The 16485-nt window shown below is 32.5% G+C and overlaps 1 protein-coding gene across 1 annotated transcript in view; it reads right to left on the bottom strand.

The window, feature by feature from the left end:
• LOC114332091 (putative inorganic phosphate cotransporter) overlaps positions 1-16485 on the bottom strand; it is a 147504-nt gene that overhangs the window by 60438 nt on the left and 70581 nt on the right. The window contains exons 3-4 of the mRNA XM_028281800.2: positions 7024-7336; positions 2230-2450 (exon numbers count right to left, since the gene is read on the bottom strand). Of these exons, the coding sequence (XP_028137601.1) occupies positions 2230-2450; positions 7024-7336 (534 nt within the window). The remainder of the gene's footprint in view (positions 1-2229; positions 2451-7023; positions 7337-16485) is intronic.

The raw sequence follows: 16485 nt of genomic DNA, 5'->3' as shown, positions 1-16485 counted from the left end.
TATAACAAATGGATAACGTCCTTTAATTTGACCACGTCAAATGCTTTCTTAAGGTCCACGAAACATAAATATGCCGGTTTGTTGTATTCCAACGATTTCTCTTGAACTTACCTCATTATAAATACAGCGTCAGTGCATGACCTTCCCGACCTAAAACCTTGTGGTTCTTCTGCTAATGGTATAATTTCAGTGAATTTGTTTGTTATCACTTTGGTTGTTAATTTTAATGTTGTGTTTAATAAGTTAATTCCTCTATAATTCTCCGGGTCCGATTTGTCTCCTTTTTTGAAGGGAGGTATTAGAATGCTTGATCTCCATTCTTGTGGATGCTTGATCTACATTCTTTTGTTTTGTTCTATTATGTTTTGTATTAGTTTTAATAGTTGTTTAGTTAGATCTTGTTCTCCGTACTTTAGGAGTTCGTTCGTATATCAATATCATAAATTATTAATATTGCTATTTTTTTTATATTCAATACAGGGTGAGTCAAAACGCAAGTACCTACATTATTTTCTCAGTAATTTTAAATGGAACACCCTGTAATTTATATCACTATCGAAAAATATCATTACCGTACTTTAATTTTTATAAAATATTCCCTATGTCTAAATTTATTAGTTTTTGAGATATTTTCATCTTTCAGAGCAAATTATTAATTAAGGGTCTAAAACTTTCCAAATTTTGAGTCAGCCATGACTGAATTGTTTAAAACTGACAATTTACGATTAAGTACTGATTATCAATCTGGTAATAAATATAACAATGTAGCAAATAAAGAAAGAAAAATTATTTATTAGTAATAAATTTTGCAATAAAAAACACAACCACAACATATTTACACAATTTTTTAAACAATTAAAAACTACTTTTGTGTGTAAGTGTAAGAAATAAGAAAGAAAAATAATTCATTAAAATTATAAATTTTGCAAAAAAAAACAAGCACACAACAAACATTTTGTGAAAACCAATAAAAACTAATTTTGTATGTAAATTTACCAATGTAACAAATAAAGAACGAAAAACAATTTATCAGTAAAAAATTTTACAAAAAGACATGAACACAAAACACAACATTTTCGAAAAAATTAAAATAATTTAAATATTTATGTAATTACAAAGTTGTTCAAAATGACGGCATAACACATTTTATGCATGTCTAAAAACGGTCATTGAATGAGTTACTTACACTACGAAGCATTTGTAAATTAACACTTCGAAATACACTTTTTATTCTATTTTTCATCTCATCTCTTGTTGTTGGAGGCATTTTATACCCTTCATTCTATTCTAAAAGTAACCCCAAAAAATCAGTCCAGTTTATTATATTCTGGTGATCTGGGTAGCCACGCTACTGGTCCATTGAAAAATGAAAATATCTCGAAAACTAATAAATTTAGACATAGGGAATGCTGTATACAAATTAAAGTACGGTAATGGTACTTTTAAATAGTGATATAAAATCCACTGGGATATAGGGTATCCCATTTAAATTTTACTGAGAAAATAATGTACTTGAGTTTTAACTCACCCTGTATTAGATATAAACTAAATTAGCAACACCAATCATTTTTAAAAATTTTGACAACCAGTAAAAAAATATGGCATCATTAAACCATTACCGTTGTGCTTATTTTTATTTATACAGTGAGTTGAACTTGTTACGATTTTCATATAAAATTGGTTATAACTTTGTAAATACCCTGTATAATATATACAACCTTTATATTTTTGTTATGAGGAAGGTAACAGGATCTATTTGTTAGGATGAAAACACGTTATAATTTATTGAAGGGTGTAAAGTGTACACAATACTCCCCTCTTAAACTTGTTGTGGTCAATCACATCGCGATAAATCACAGCAACATAACGCAGCGTCTAAAGAGCGTTTCAATCATCAACAAATCACAGCAAATTGTCATCACAATAAGTTGCTGTGACTTATCGCTGTGTCTAAACGACGCTTAACAATTACTTGTAACATTACTCGACACACACACTACACTTGGTATCTGATTGCAGAATAGGTACGAGTTGATTATGTAGTTGTTGTCGAGGCATTACGCTAAATAAAAAAAATGGAGGACATTCAATAATCCTTTTACTCTCCATTTTAACTTTAACATATTTTATTCTTTACTAGTTTTTCCCTATATTGCCTAAATTTTTAGTTGATTATGGATTTCTAGGTCAAGAGGACAAACAGAGCATTTTCTATTTTATATGATTTACCTTATTTTGGCCTTTGATATTGGTAGACTTCTCAATGTACTCTCTTTCAGCAGCTGATATTCTTTTTGACTCTGCGGGAGTACTAGCACCAAGAAAATAAAACATAATAACCCATAGATAACCAGCTATACTATAGATGTAAAAACAATATGGCCATCCAAGCCAAGAAGCAGCTATAAATCCATTAACTGGTAAACTCATAATTGTTCCAAATGGAGCACCTAAAAGTTAAGTTTAAGAATAATATATTTTTAATTTCAATTTTAACAAAGATTGATTGCTAGATTGGATGATACCCAATTTGGGTTCCGCAAAGGACTTGGAACAAGAAACGCATTGTTTGCGCTTAATGTCCTCTCTCACAGATGCTTAGATATAAACCTGGATATTTATTCCTGTTTCATCGACTTCGAAAAAGCGTTTGATAGGGTCCGACATGAAAAACTAATAGAATTATTGAAAAACAGAGATATAGACAGACGAGATTTACGAATTATCATCAATCTGTATTGGAATCAAAAGGCCAATATAAAGATAGAAGAACAAGAGTCCGAGAATATTGATATAAAGAGAGGAGTAAGACAGGGTTGTGTTCTGTGGCCGCTACTGTTTAACCTGTACACTGAAGCGATATTTCAGAAAGCGATAGCGGAGCTAAGTGATAGAATCTCTATAAACGGAAGAATAGTAAATAACATAAGATTCGCTGATGACACCGTTATAATGGCGGACACCCTGGAATCGCTACAAGAATTGCTAAATAGAATTAACGATTATTGCATTCGATATGGACTAAAAATAAACAAGAAAAAACTAAATTTATGATTGTCTCAAAAACAGAACACGGAAATGAAAGGTTAATGATAGAGCAAACCCAAATAGAAAAAGTGAAGACATATAAATAACTAGGAACCTGGGTTGATGACACAAATGACCAAAGCCAAGAAATTTAAGTCCGAAATGAAACTGCAAGGCAAGCATTTATAAAAATGAAGACACTGCTTACAAACAAAGACCTTCAGTTGCCTCTCAGATTGAGGGCTCTAAGATGCTACATATTTTCCATATTGCTATACGGAATGGAAGCTTGGACATTGAAAATACAACACATAAGAAGAATAGAAGCGTTCGAAATGTGGTGTTACAGAAGAATATTGAAAATTCAGTGGCTTCAAAGAATTACCAATGTTGAAGTGCTACGACGTTTAAATAAGGAGTTAGAAATTATAAAGAGTATAAAAACTAGAAAACTGGAATATTTGGGTCACATTACCAGAGGAGAAAAATATGAGTTGCTGAGAATTATTATGCAAGGAAGGATCCAAGGAAGAAGAAGCATAGGAAGAAGACGCATCTACTGGTTGAGGTACCTTAAAGAATTGTTAAACTGTAGTTCATTACAACTGTTCAGAGCAGCAGCCAACAAAGTGACCATAGCCATTATGATATCCAACCTCCGATAGGAGAGGGAACTTTAAGAAGAAGAAGATTGCTAGATTATTAAATAATAATTAAACCACTATAGGCTAAGAGATGGGATAGATACAATTTGCTTATCATTTTAGGCACCATAAGGGTTTATAACTTAAATAGTAGAACCTAAAAGAAAACGTATGAGCACTATGCCGTCACCTTTCAGTGACACATGCGGTTACAGTGGCTGAAAAAGGATAACTTTTCCCTTACGAACGGAATAAGTAAATTAAAGGGTACCCTCGTTAAGATAGACAAAATGCTCTCTGTCCCAGATTTCAAATTTTTTACATACATAAATGAACTCAGTTCATTTCATTCTGCCAATTAATTTCTTCCAGTGAATTCCCTCATCTTCCTTAGTCTCAACATCCATTATGGCTTGCAAATTGTAGAAGCCTCGGAGGTGTAACCAGAGAAGGTTCCCATTATTTTCAGTCTGGTGGGATGTACAGTAACATTATGTTGTTTTATATGCCATTTTTAACCTTTTACAATTTTCAACAATATAACAAATCAACTTCCAACCACTTTGCGCTAAAAACTACCTAAGGGATTTTTTCAAAAGATTATTTTCAATACAAAAAAGAGATGCCTCTCTTTATACTGGTACTTTAAAATTTGACCATAGCTCTGAAGATGGCTTTGTTAGTCGAAAGCGCTCTGTTAGGAAGTACATAAATAAATTTTACGCACTTGAAGAATACCTTTCTTTTTCCATCCATTCAGTTGTCACAACGTCGGTGTACTGCGAAAACCAGGTAAATGACAAATTTTAAAATATTGAGTTAAGTATGCCAAAATTCTCAGCTTTTTACGCTCTACATACAGGTAAAACCCCGTAAATGATACGACTTACCATTCAGCAGATAATTTGTGTGATAAACAAATAAGTTACACATAACCAACTTTTCATTTTCAAGTAAAACAATATATCGCTACTTATTTCCACAAAATTAAAGTTCTGTTGCATGTAAAACCAAGTAAGCGCACATATATTATTTTGCCGGACAACAATATATTTCTACTGCTGTATAGCATATTCTGTAAAAAGGTGGTAAATGTCTTTAATACATTTTACATGTATATTTTATTAAAATTTCTCATTCATATCGACTGGTAAAATCGATAGTATCGACTATGTTTCTTTAAGTGATCAAGAGGTACAGGTATGTGAGAAGTTTTTTTGTAAGACACTTTGTATATCAGCGTCGTTAATGCAAGATTTTGTAAGAAAAATTTATATTCTATGTTGTTATGCAGATTCAGGCAAAAGAGGCAAGCATATACTGCCAAATAAAACAAGCAATGAAAACAGAAAAATTGTGAAGGCTCATATTGAGTCTTTTCCAACCATGGTTCCACATTATATTCGCCAAAGTTCGAAGCGTAGATATTTGGACAAAAATTTGAGTATAAGGAAAATGTATCAACTTTCTTTATATAAATGATTGTCAGCTGAAGAATCCGGAAGGTATTACTTAGCGAAATTACATACCGAAAAATATTTTCTAACGACTTTAATTTAAGCTTTTTTGTCCTAAATAAGATCATTGTTTAGTTTGTAATAAATAATATTTATTAGCCATATCATAAATTATGATATGGCTAATCCAAATAAGAAACCGGATTTAGAAAACAGTTACAGACAACGTCAGAAAAAAAAGAAGTATGGAATCTCGAAAAACGAAATGATAAGAAAAGCTCTAATCAACAACGGAATTTTGTTTCAATCACCTTCGATCTACAGGCTATACTACAGATTCCAACTTAACTGGAAAATTCATATATTCTTCCCGAAAATTATGGGTCTGCAATTTGTGTGTAAATTAAGCCGCATTACCAAATGTAGCTTACCGTTTTGCCTGGTCAGAAATTAACGGTAGACGAGGAAGTTCTGAAATAGAAAGCATTATACTCAACTACTTATCAAAATGTGTCCCAGAATATGTAAGCAAGTGAAATAAGTGTATTTTCTTATACCTGCGGAGGACAATATCATAACATAAATTTTTAGAGTCGGGACATTCTTGTATGGAAGTTGACTCTATAAATAGCACCATCTAAATCGCTAGAAATCAGGTCTCTCTATGGTATTCCAGATTACTTGTCTGTTTTTTCAAAATGCAAGGGAAACTAAAAATGTCAAGGTCAGTGATAAAAAAGTATGTATAGAACCATACAAGTGTAATTTTAAATAGGTACTACGACTTTTATGATTTAAAAAAATTGTCACACACTCTAATTAAAAACCGAACAAAAGACCAAAACGGCGAAAAAATAATGTGGTTGAAGATAGAAAGATGAGATTCCTGAAAGAAACTTCAGTTATGACGCGTCACCAAGCTTCATTTCCTTATTGATACTGCACGGCAGTCAACAAGAAAAAAGCAAGCTGGGTTATCAACTAACATAAGCATGCTTATGTTAGTCGATAAAAACTTGCCATCTAGCATAGCAAAAAACAGAGATTTGTTACAGCTATTTGATAAGGGATTGATACCGGAGGAATATAACAGGTATCGTATTTTACGATGCCAATGGCATCTTCTCAGATCCTGCTTTCAGTGACTAATCTGACGAGTAATACACATAGTCATATTATTTTCTTGTATCTGTAACACATTCAAAATAAATTTGTTTTTTCTATAAAACTGCCTATCATTTATGTAAATAATATCCATATAACTACAAACAGCTCTGAATAAAATGTTCAGGGAAAACCAGTTAAATGTTATAATTATCGACTAATCCCTTAAAAACATTGCTATTAACTAGTTAAAGCCTCATATTCCGATCACAAAACTACAAAATATTATATTTGGTTTATTATATTTGTTATAAATGTGGTATTTTAAGGGTAACTTATTAATTTAGATTTACAGGTAAAACCAGGTAAGTGACCGCATCTCCATCTTAAATTTAGGTTTAATCAGCTAGGTGTCTTAACTTTTTCAAACTAATGATAGAATATCATTTCTGATATATGCATGTTTCACTGGAATACCAAATATCAAACACAAGTTGTCCTCTTAATTCAAAATAAAACACTAAACTTTAAAAACGTTTTTTCTCGGTTTCGGTATTTCGGCATTTACCTGGTTTTCGCAGTATACCGACGAAAGTGTGTGCAAAAACATATCAGTCTTTACAAAAGAAATGAAGGCAAACCGAATTATGATGTGAGTTACAAACAGCTTCAGCTGCTATCAAATAATGAAATTGTTTTTATTTTTTCCCCAAGTTTTCTGTTAACCCATCCACTGACGATCACGCGCCAGCGAGTGATATGGATAAATTTACTAAATTATGTTAACTAACCTGATAAAGTTAAACTTCCCAGTCTCGATCTCTCTGAAATATGAGTCCACCTACCAAGTAAATTACTTATTGAAGGGTAAACGAATCCTTGGCATAAGCCTTGCACCACTCTTGAACACATTACACCTATTGATCCAAAATGTTCTGCGAGAAGTGGGACCAAAGCTAAAGCTGTACAATTTATAGTCATGGCTCCTAAAAGAAATCGTTTAGATCCATACCTTCTGCCCCAATCCGCTGCAAATAATTGCAGTCCAATGTAACCCCAAAAAAATGAAGACAAAATAACACTTTTATTCTTCCAGTCATAGACCTACAAATAAAAAATTTTTGGTAACTATGCATCCATATATTATTAATATATATGAATAATACAACATACTTTCCATCATTAGCCATAAACATAAATAGTAAATTTGCTTCATACCTATATTGCCGATCTTTTATATTGAAGTAAATTTATATTAATTTATGATTCAAACTGTATTATCATTTTATGGATTTGTTCTGCAATATTAAGTATTTTTAATCTTTCATTTATTAGATGAAGTAATATTGCTTACTCTTTTTTATTATAATATCTAAGACTTATTATTATATTTATATTATATTGTATCATAATACAGGGTGTAACAAAAATACAGGTCTTAAATTTAATCACATATTCTGAGACCAAAAATAGGTCGATTGAACGTAACTTACCTTAGTACAAATGTGCACATAAAAAAAGTTACAGCCCTTTGAAGTTACAAAATGAAAATTGATTTTTTCCAATATATCGAAAGCTATTAGAGTTTTTTTTACTGAAAATGGACATGTGGCATTCTTATGGCAGTAGCATCTTAAGAAAAAATTATAGTGAAATTTGGTCCCCCAACTTTTCTGTACGTTCCAATTAAATTATTATTGTAGTACCATTAGTTTTTAACACGATGTTTTTAAGACTTTTTTTGCCTCTTAGTACTTTTTCGAAAAGTCAGTTTTTATCGAGATATTTTGAATATTTGTCAAATCCACCACATATTTGTATATGGTTAGGTACGATTATGGAGACTTGATAATAATATGAAAATTGATTTATAATTTACATTTTTAGGTATATTTTGAACCATATTAAAAAAGAAGCCACGCCTCGATAAAAGGTGCCTTCTCGAAAAAATACAAAGAGGCAAAAAAGTTTTAAAAATACTGTGTTTAACTAATGGTACCGCAGTAATATTTTAATTGGAACGTAAATACACAAACATTTGGGGGGTTTAAAATAACAAAACCCCCATAAAATTTGATGTAAACATATTAAAAAATAAGCCCGATAAAAACTGCCTTATCGGAAAACTACTAGGAGGCAAAAAAGTTTTACGAATATTGAATTTAACTAATCGCACCACAATAATAATTTAATTGAGACGTACTCAAAAGTTTGGGGGGGTTTAAGGGAACAAAACCCCCATACAATTTTTATGGGGTTCACAAATTTCACTATAATTTTTCTTTAAGATGTTCCTGCCATAAGTGTGCCACATGTCCATTTCCAATAAAAAATCTCCGATAGTTTTCGATATATTCGAAAAAATTGATTTTCATTTTGTAACTTCAAAGGTCTGTAACTTTTTTTATATGCATATTTGTACTAAGGTAAGTTAAGTTCATTCGAACTATTTTTGGTCGCAGAATGTGTGATTTAATTTATGACCTGTGCTTTTGTTACACCCTGTATATTACTACTTGGAGCCTATTTATCTTACATATATTTATTATTGGGTGGTAACAGCACCAGAGTAAAATGCATATTTATTTTTCTTTTTCTTCTTATCGCGTCGTCAACCTAAAGTGATGAGTAGTTCGTTATGAATCTTAGATAAGTTACCAATGTTCATGCTGCAATAAAACTCAAGAGTAATCTTCATTGTTTCCGACGAAAGTACGAAAGGGTAAATTGCTCACAAATCCTACTCTTACGTCCCAGAAAGCTTTTGCCGCGTAACCATTGGGTGCAGGCATACTATCTGTGTGCGCAATGGACCAGACGAGAGAGGAATAAAGATGATTCTCTGGTACCTAAGAAATGAAACTATATCGGTACAAAGTCAATGTGTGTTCTTCCGTGCCAAGGTCTGAATGGTTGGTACTAACGGTGACCTCCGAGAACCAAGCGGCATCCACGTAACTAGTCTTACTTGACAGCACAAAGGCTCCGCTCGAGTGGACTGAATACTTCCCTTGTTACTCGTGGGAATAGTTTAAACCCCGAAAAAAAAATAAAGAAATATGCAGCCATGGTAGTGTTAAGCTCAGAGGGTTCTGCAACGGAGAACAAAAGCATCGTCATGGTAGCAGAAAGTTTGGAGAGTGAGAAAAAGTCAAAGTTCTATTGAAGCCAAACGCTCATTGATCAAAGCTATTTTCACCAGTACTCTTAAGAAATATACAAAAATAAATAACGCGAAGCAAAGACCGTAAGTGGCTAAGTAGAAGCCTGAAAAGAAACGGCTATGGTCGGATAATATGACTCTGCCCACGAACGTTAGGAAGATATCGAGAAAGGAGCTTTTCTTCGTGAAGACTTTGTCGACTTTCCTTTGTGTATGATGGGTTCACCAAAGTAAAAATGGAACACATGCAGTTTAAGTTGTGGAAACCTCCATTTTGGCCACTTTGGAAAAAAAACAGGGGACGACCCACAAATATGGTTCACAAAGAGCACGCTCAAGTCAGAGCAAATGGTAATTGGTTGTGTATATAGTACTAGTGCACAATATTTCAAGGAAATAGCTATCAGTCTGAAACCGTGTGAAGGGGCAACTCACGGTCAAGGACAAGAGCAAAACCCCTAGACCATGCACTTTCAAAGTAAATATTACAGAAGAAAATGGAGTGAGCTTAGAAGCTGAGCATATACTTTATGGATAGTTCAATTCTCATGAATGAACCGTTTTGGAGAAAGGTTCCTTCCTAAAAAGGGTAGGTTTGGGTTTTCTCTACTGCAAAGAGTACTTGGAGGAGATCAAGAGACTTGATATGCGTTCATATAATACGAATTAAATTCCGTGTCAAAGATTATGGACAAAGCAAGAAAGTTGGTTAGGCAATAACATCAGAGTTGCAGAGTGCAGCAGTATCAACGGTTCATGCCAAAAAAAATAACTAGGGTTAAGATGTCCATAGTGAAAAGTTCTAAAATACCACACGTCACAAGTAAACTCTAGATAAAAGTGCCTCCCTAAAGAACTAAGACCAGGGAGAGCCCTAAAATTAAGTAGACTGCAAGTTTTTCGACCATGGGCCGCACCTTCGCGCGTCGGGTCTAGAGTTAGTTTTAATCCGCCCAAAAGACCAAAAGCCACTGAGAGGGCAGTTAACGCCATGAAAACAAACCTAGGTAAAGAATACGTACCATTAGAGATGGGGAGGGTCTCGAATTGTTAAGTGGGAATGGTAAGTGAACTATAAGAACGGCGTACCACGAAAACAGCTTTGAGAGATCAAGTAAACCAAAGAAAAATACATGTTAGTGGAATAAATATTTACAAACATTACAACAAGAGTGAGATAATTACAGAGAAAAACAGGCAATACAATAAAACCAGGATATTACCTCCGAATTCTATCCTACACATCATCATGATCAGCCTCTTTTAATCCACTGCTGGACATAGGCCTCCCCTGTTTGTCTCCAAAGTGTTATATCTTGTGCTTTCTGTATCCAGTTTTTTGTTGTCTTTCGTAAGTCGTCTTGCCATCGTGTTGGTGGTCTTCCTCTGCTACGTTTATCGGCTCTTGGTTTCCGTTCAACTAGTTTGCGAGTCCATTTTCTGTCCTTCATTCTGGCAACGTGTCCAGCCCATTTCCATTTTAAGTTACAGCTTCTTTCAATGACGTCTATGACTTTGGTCTTAGTTCGTAAATCTTCGTTTCTAATCCTGTCTCGCAGAGTGGCCCCTATCATTGATCGCTCCATTCTTCTTTGCGCTACTTTTGGTTTTTGTGCGTTTTTCTTTGTGAGCGATAATGTTTCCGCACCATAGGTAATTGCCGGCAACACGCATTGGTCGAAAACTTTTTTCTTCATATTAGTTAGAATGTCACTCTTAAAAATGTTCCTAAGAGCTCCGTATGGCGCCCATCCTTGCATTATTCTTCTGGGTACTTCGGTTGTTTAATTTTTCTTACCTATCTTAATTTCGTGACCCAGATATATATATATTTGTCTACCAGTTCTATTTGTTAATTTTGTATTTCAAGGTGTTTACTTGGTACTAAGTTCGTCATATATTTTGTTTTTGTTATATTGATTTTTAAGCCTATTTTATGACATGCTGTACTGAGTTCTTCCAACATTTTCTTTATTTGTCCCAAATCGTCTGCAATCAGGACTATATCGTATGCGTAGCTTAGGTGGTGTAGCATCTCTCCCTCCACATATTTATTCCTTTGTCACCCCATTCGAGGGTTTTGATCACTTTTTCTATCCTACTACATGGATATTAATGAAATTTTGAGAATAGCCTCTACTTATCTCCTAATTCAAAGTCTATCCTACGTCGATGTGCGCTTTTATCTTGGGGGTGGTTTCCACCGCTTCTCGGGAGTGGAAAATTTTTTGGTGAAAATAACCACGGAAGTGGCTAGAGACCCCAATTCTTAGCAAAAACTGTTCTATAATTTTTTTTTTAAACTCGATACTTTTTGAGTTATTTGTGGTTGAAATTTTGCCATTTTCATTGAAAAATGTCACCTTTTCGGACGGTTTTTCTGCGAATAGCTTAAAAATTATGCATCTAACGAAAAAAACTATACAGGGTGTCCAGAAACTCTACCGACAAACGAAGACAGGACATTCCTCAGATAATTTTAAGATAGTTTAACCCAATTTACCTATTCCGAAAATGCTTCCTAAGGAAGCTAGAGCTCTTTGAAGATGGCGTCATGTAATTAGTTTTTCTTAAATACCTCCAGAATGCTTATATTTAGAAAAACGAAAATTAGTACGCGTATTATATCGTCCAGAGATAAATCGAATTCATCCATTGTGAATTTCTAGTACAGAGGCGTCCATTTTTGGTAGGGCAACGGTTATTTTATCCCATAACTTTTTTGTCTTTAACTTTTAAGAATTTTTGACACTGGATTATTAAATTATGAGGTTTTCTAGTACTAAAAGGTACTCTTGCTTTAAGCCGGTAGATCACACCGAAAATCAATTTCAAAATTTTTCGTTTTTTGAATATAAAAAAAAATTAAAAAAAACTGTTTAGAAAGACGAAAACTGGTACATTTATTTATATTCCATAGATAAATTGATTTCATTAATTGCGAATTTCTAGTATCGGTCATAGGCGTCTGTTTTGGATAGGTCAACAGTTATTTTATAGCACAACTTTTTTTGTCTTTAATTTTTAAGCATTTTCGACACTAGATTATTAAATTATGAGGTATTCGAGTACTAAAAGTTACTCTTGCTTTAAGTTTGTAAAATACATCGTTTTTTTTTTATTTTTTTTTTCAATATTTTTTTCAAACAGCAAAAACGAAAAATTTTCAAATCGATTTTTCTAGAAAACGACGTGTCCAACTGACTTAAAGCAAGAGTACCTTTTAGTACTAGAATACCCCACAATTTAATAATAGTGTGTCGGAGTGTCGGAAATGCTTAAAAGTGAAAGACGAAAAACTTATGCGATGAAATAACCGTTGCCCTACCCAAAATGCACGCCTATGACCGGTACTAGAAATTCGTAATGGATGAAATCGATCCATCTCTGGAAAGTAAATAAGCATACATACTTTCATTTCTCTAAATAAAAGCGTTCTGGAGGTATTTAAGAAAAACTAATTACATGACGCCATCTTCACAGACCTCTAGCTCCTTTAGGAAGCATTTTCGGACTAGGTGAATTGGGTTAAATTATCTTAAAATTATCTGAGGAATCTCCTGTCTTCGTTTGTCGGTAGAGTTTCTGGACACCCTGTATAAAACATTTTTGTAGCTTATGAAAAATCAAAGAGATTCATTTCTGCATAAATCTTCTAGTTATAATACAAAAAGAGATATGATAGGTGAAAAGAGATTTTTTTATGCATGCTTAAATCGGTGTACTTATTTAACTTAAAGTAATAGAGAAATGGTCGATTTTAAGGGTATAATGTTTCAGATTGAAAAGACCTTTACAAAGAACACTGTTAAATGTCGATTACATTCAAACTAAGCGAGATATGTTGCAAAAAAAATTGATGACTAATTTATTTTAAGATAAAATGTGAAGTATATTTAACCCCTCATCCACCAGATTTAAATGCATAATTTCACTTCTACAATACCTTTTATTATAGTGTTAATTCTATGTTCAAAAACTAGAACGGGTTTAAATGCATGGTTTTTGAAAAAAATAAGATCAAATTATAGAGCGCATTTTTAAATAAATTTTCTTAAAAATCTCCCTTTTTCTTTATGTAACTCGAAAATGATAAATAAATACAATAATAAACGACAATACAAAATTGTTATTTGAAAAAACCCTATAGTTTTGTACTGTGTCTTTATTTCGTACCTCTTATCATTTTCGACTTACCTAAAAAAAGAGAGATATTTAAGAAAATTTAAAAATACACTGTATAATTTGATCTCATTTTTTCAATAACCATTCATTTTAAACCCATCTATCGTAACTTTTTGAAATGAATACAAATAATACTATAATAAATGGTATTGTCGAAGAAAAACGATGAATTTAAATTCTGGTGGATGACGGGTTAAATATACTTCTCATTTTTCCTTAAAATACATAAGTCATCAATTTTTTTACACCATATTTCGCTTAGTTTGAATGTAATCGACATTTGGCAGTGCTCGTTTTAAAGGTCTTTTCAAGCACTACAAAAGGTATTTGAAGCATTATACCCCTAAAATCGGCCATTTCTCTGTTATTTAAGTTGAATACACCGATTTGAGCATGCACCAAAACAAATCTCTTTTCACCTACCAGATCTCTTTTTGTATTATAGCTAGAAGATTTATGAAGAAATAAATCTCTTTTATTTTTTATAAGCTACAAAAATGTTTTATGTAGTTTTTTTCGTTAGATGCATAGTTTAATATTCGCAAAAAACCGTTCGAAAAGGTGTTATTTTTCAATGAAAATGGCAAAGTTTTTACGACGAATAACTCAAAACGTATTGAGTTTTCGAAAAAAAAATTATAGAGCAGTTTTTGCTTAGAATTAGGTTCTCTAGCCAGATCCGTGGTTATTTTGAACAAAAAATGTTCCACCCTCGAGAAGTGGTGGGAACCAACCCCAAGATATAAGCGTCATAGGATATAGGGTAGACTTTGTTTCTTGAGCTATTCCCTACTTACAGTGATTATTTCACTCATCTTAAAATTTTCACATAATCTGACCAATCACAAACCAAAGACAGCTTGTGTTATCGCGAAAACACCTACTGTCTTTCAATTCTGATTGGTCTATCAGCTTCGTGTTTTCAACGACGTAACCATGGATACCGATCGCAAAGCAAAGTTTGACGTTTGTCAAAAAAATTATTGTAGCTGTGTACGTCAAAATGAGTCGTTTTGGTGGTACTTCAAACGAAGTTATAAACCAAAACATTGAAGAAAATATATCGAGTAACACAAGAAAATCTAAATCTTATATATGGAGACAATTTATGATGTTCTGTGTGGATCGCAACTACAAATTAGATGCAGAAAATAACAACGAAAGACTAGCATCCATTCTAAAAGACTGGGCCTTCAACTATTTATTGTTATAGGTAAAACATAATTATAACAAATTATTTGTAGTTATAATAAATATTTCATGATTATGACTAATTGTGAATTATTCAAAAAATGGGTAGATTTGGGTTACCTAGATCAAATGTATTATTATTAAATTCCTTCCTCTCATTCTACTGAATTTTTGACCTATCACTTTGTTCGTGAAATAGTCTAATAAAATACCACTCGTGATTTAATTTATCTTATAAGTCTGTCTTTTATTTCTAAACTCAACTGAGTTGCTTAAAGAAAACACCACTCGTCCTACGGACTCGTGGTGTTTTCAAGCAACTCAGTTTCGTTTAGAAGTAAATCGACAGACTTATCGCGAAAATTGAATCACTAGTGGTATTACTATTGAAAATATCAAAAAAAATTATGCAGTAAGATCGAATTCGGAGCCAAGTACCCTCACTGACTGTACTAAAGACAGAACGAACGCAATTATTTTGAGACAGGTGGATAATTGGTACAGGCTGAAGGCCTAAGTAATTACCCGCAAAAAGCAGCAGTCGTTATCTTTACTAGAAAAGGGGCACTACAAGGATTAAATGGGGAACAGTCCAAAAATGAACCTTTTTATACATTACGGTTGTGAGGCTCATGATGACAGTATTTAACTGGCATGGTGAACCAAAACGCACCGGCACTGGAAAAGCATGTATTACGAGTAAAAACTAGTATATACAGGGCCGGGTCTAGGGTTTTGAGCGCCCCGGACAAAATAAAATTTGGCGTCTTTTAATATAAGAATATACCTACCTACAAATTTACTGCAAATATAAAAAATAATAGAAATGGCAAAAAAATCAAAATTTCACTATAATGAACTATGTAAAAATACATGTATTTAAAAAAAGAATGTGTGTGTACTTTGTACGCACGTAAGAAGTTATACTTCTATTATATGATTTAAACGAAATTAATATATACTTTTTATTTATATTTTATTTAAATATTAAACTAATTTATACTTACTACTTCTCAAACATTTTTATTAAAACAGTGCCAAAAATTAAAATAATAAAAGAATAAAACACACACAAACACATTAAAATGCCACAAATGATTTCTGAATATTAATTGTCAGAAAAATTTTTAACTAAATACGTATTTTCTGAAAATAAAATTATATAATAAATATACTTACAATCATAAAATTTATAAAAAAAAATAAAAGTTTTTATTGGGATTCGAACCAGCTATCAGCGCGGTTAGTATATTGAGGTTCATTCGCCTTAAACGCTTCGCCACGGAGGCAATGTATCATTATGTGCGAAGATCGACTAACTAAACGGATGAAGCTTTTGACATTTTTGAATTAAATTAAATTATTTTGATTTTGAATTGAAATGACTTAGAATTGAAAAAATACAACAAAACATAGAGTGAGAAAACAATATATTAGGTGAACATTGATAGAAATTTTGATGGTAATCAAATTATGCAAATAAAAGTATTACATACTATGTATTTTGGTAGGTTCAAATAGGTAGGTACCTATGATACATTTACAATTATTACGTACCTGTTGCTTTTAAAAACTATTTAAATGTCACTACAATTATAAACTTTTTTGTTTCTGTCCTCACAACAATAAAACTGTTATACATTTGTTAACCTTCATATTGAACAATTATTTATTATTGACAGATCATTTCAACACACAATCAGAGCCCGTATAA

Source organism: Diabrotica virgifera, chromosome 6, assembly GCF_917563875.1.
Source record: "Diabrotica virgifera virgifera chromosome 6, PGI_DIABVI_V3a".
In the NCBI taxonomy this organism is placed as follows: Eukaryota; Metazoa; Arthropoda; class Insecta; order Coleoptera; family Chrysomelidae; genus Diabrotica; species Diabrotica virgifera.
This window is presented reverse-complemented; position numbering and strand designations above follow the sequence as displayed.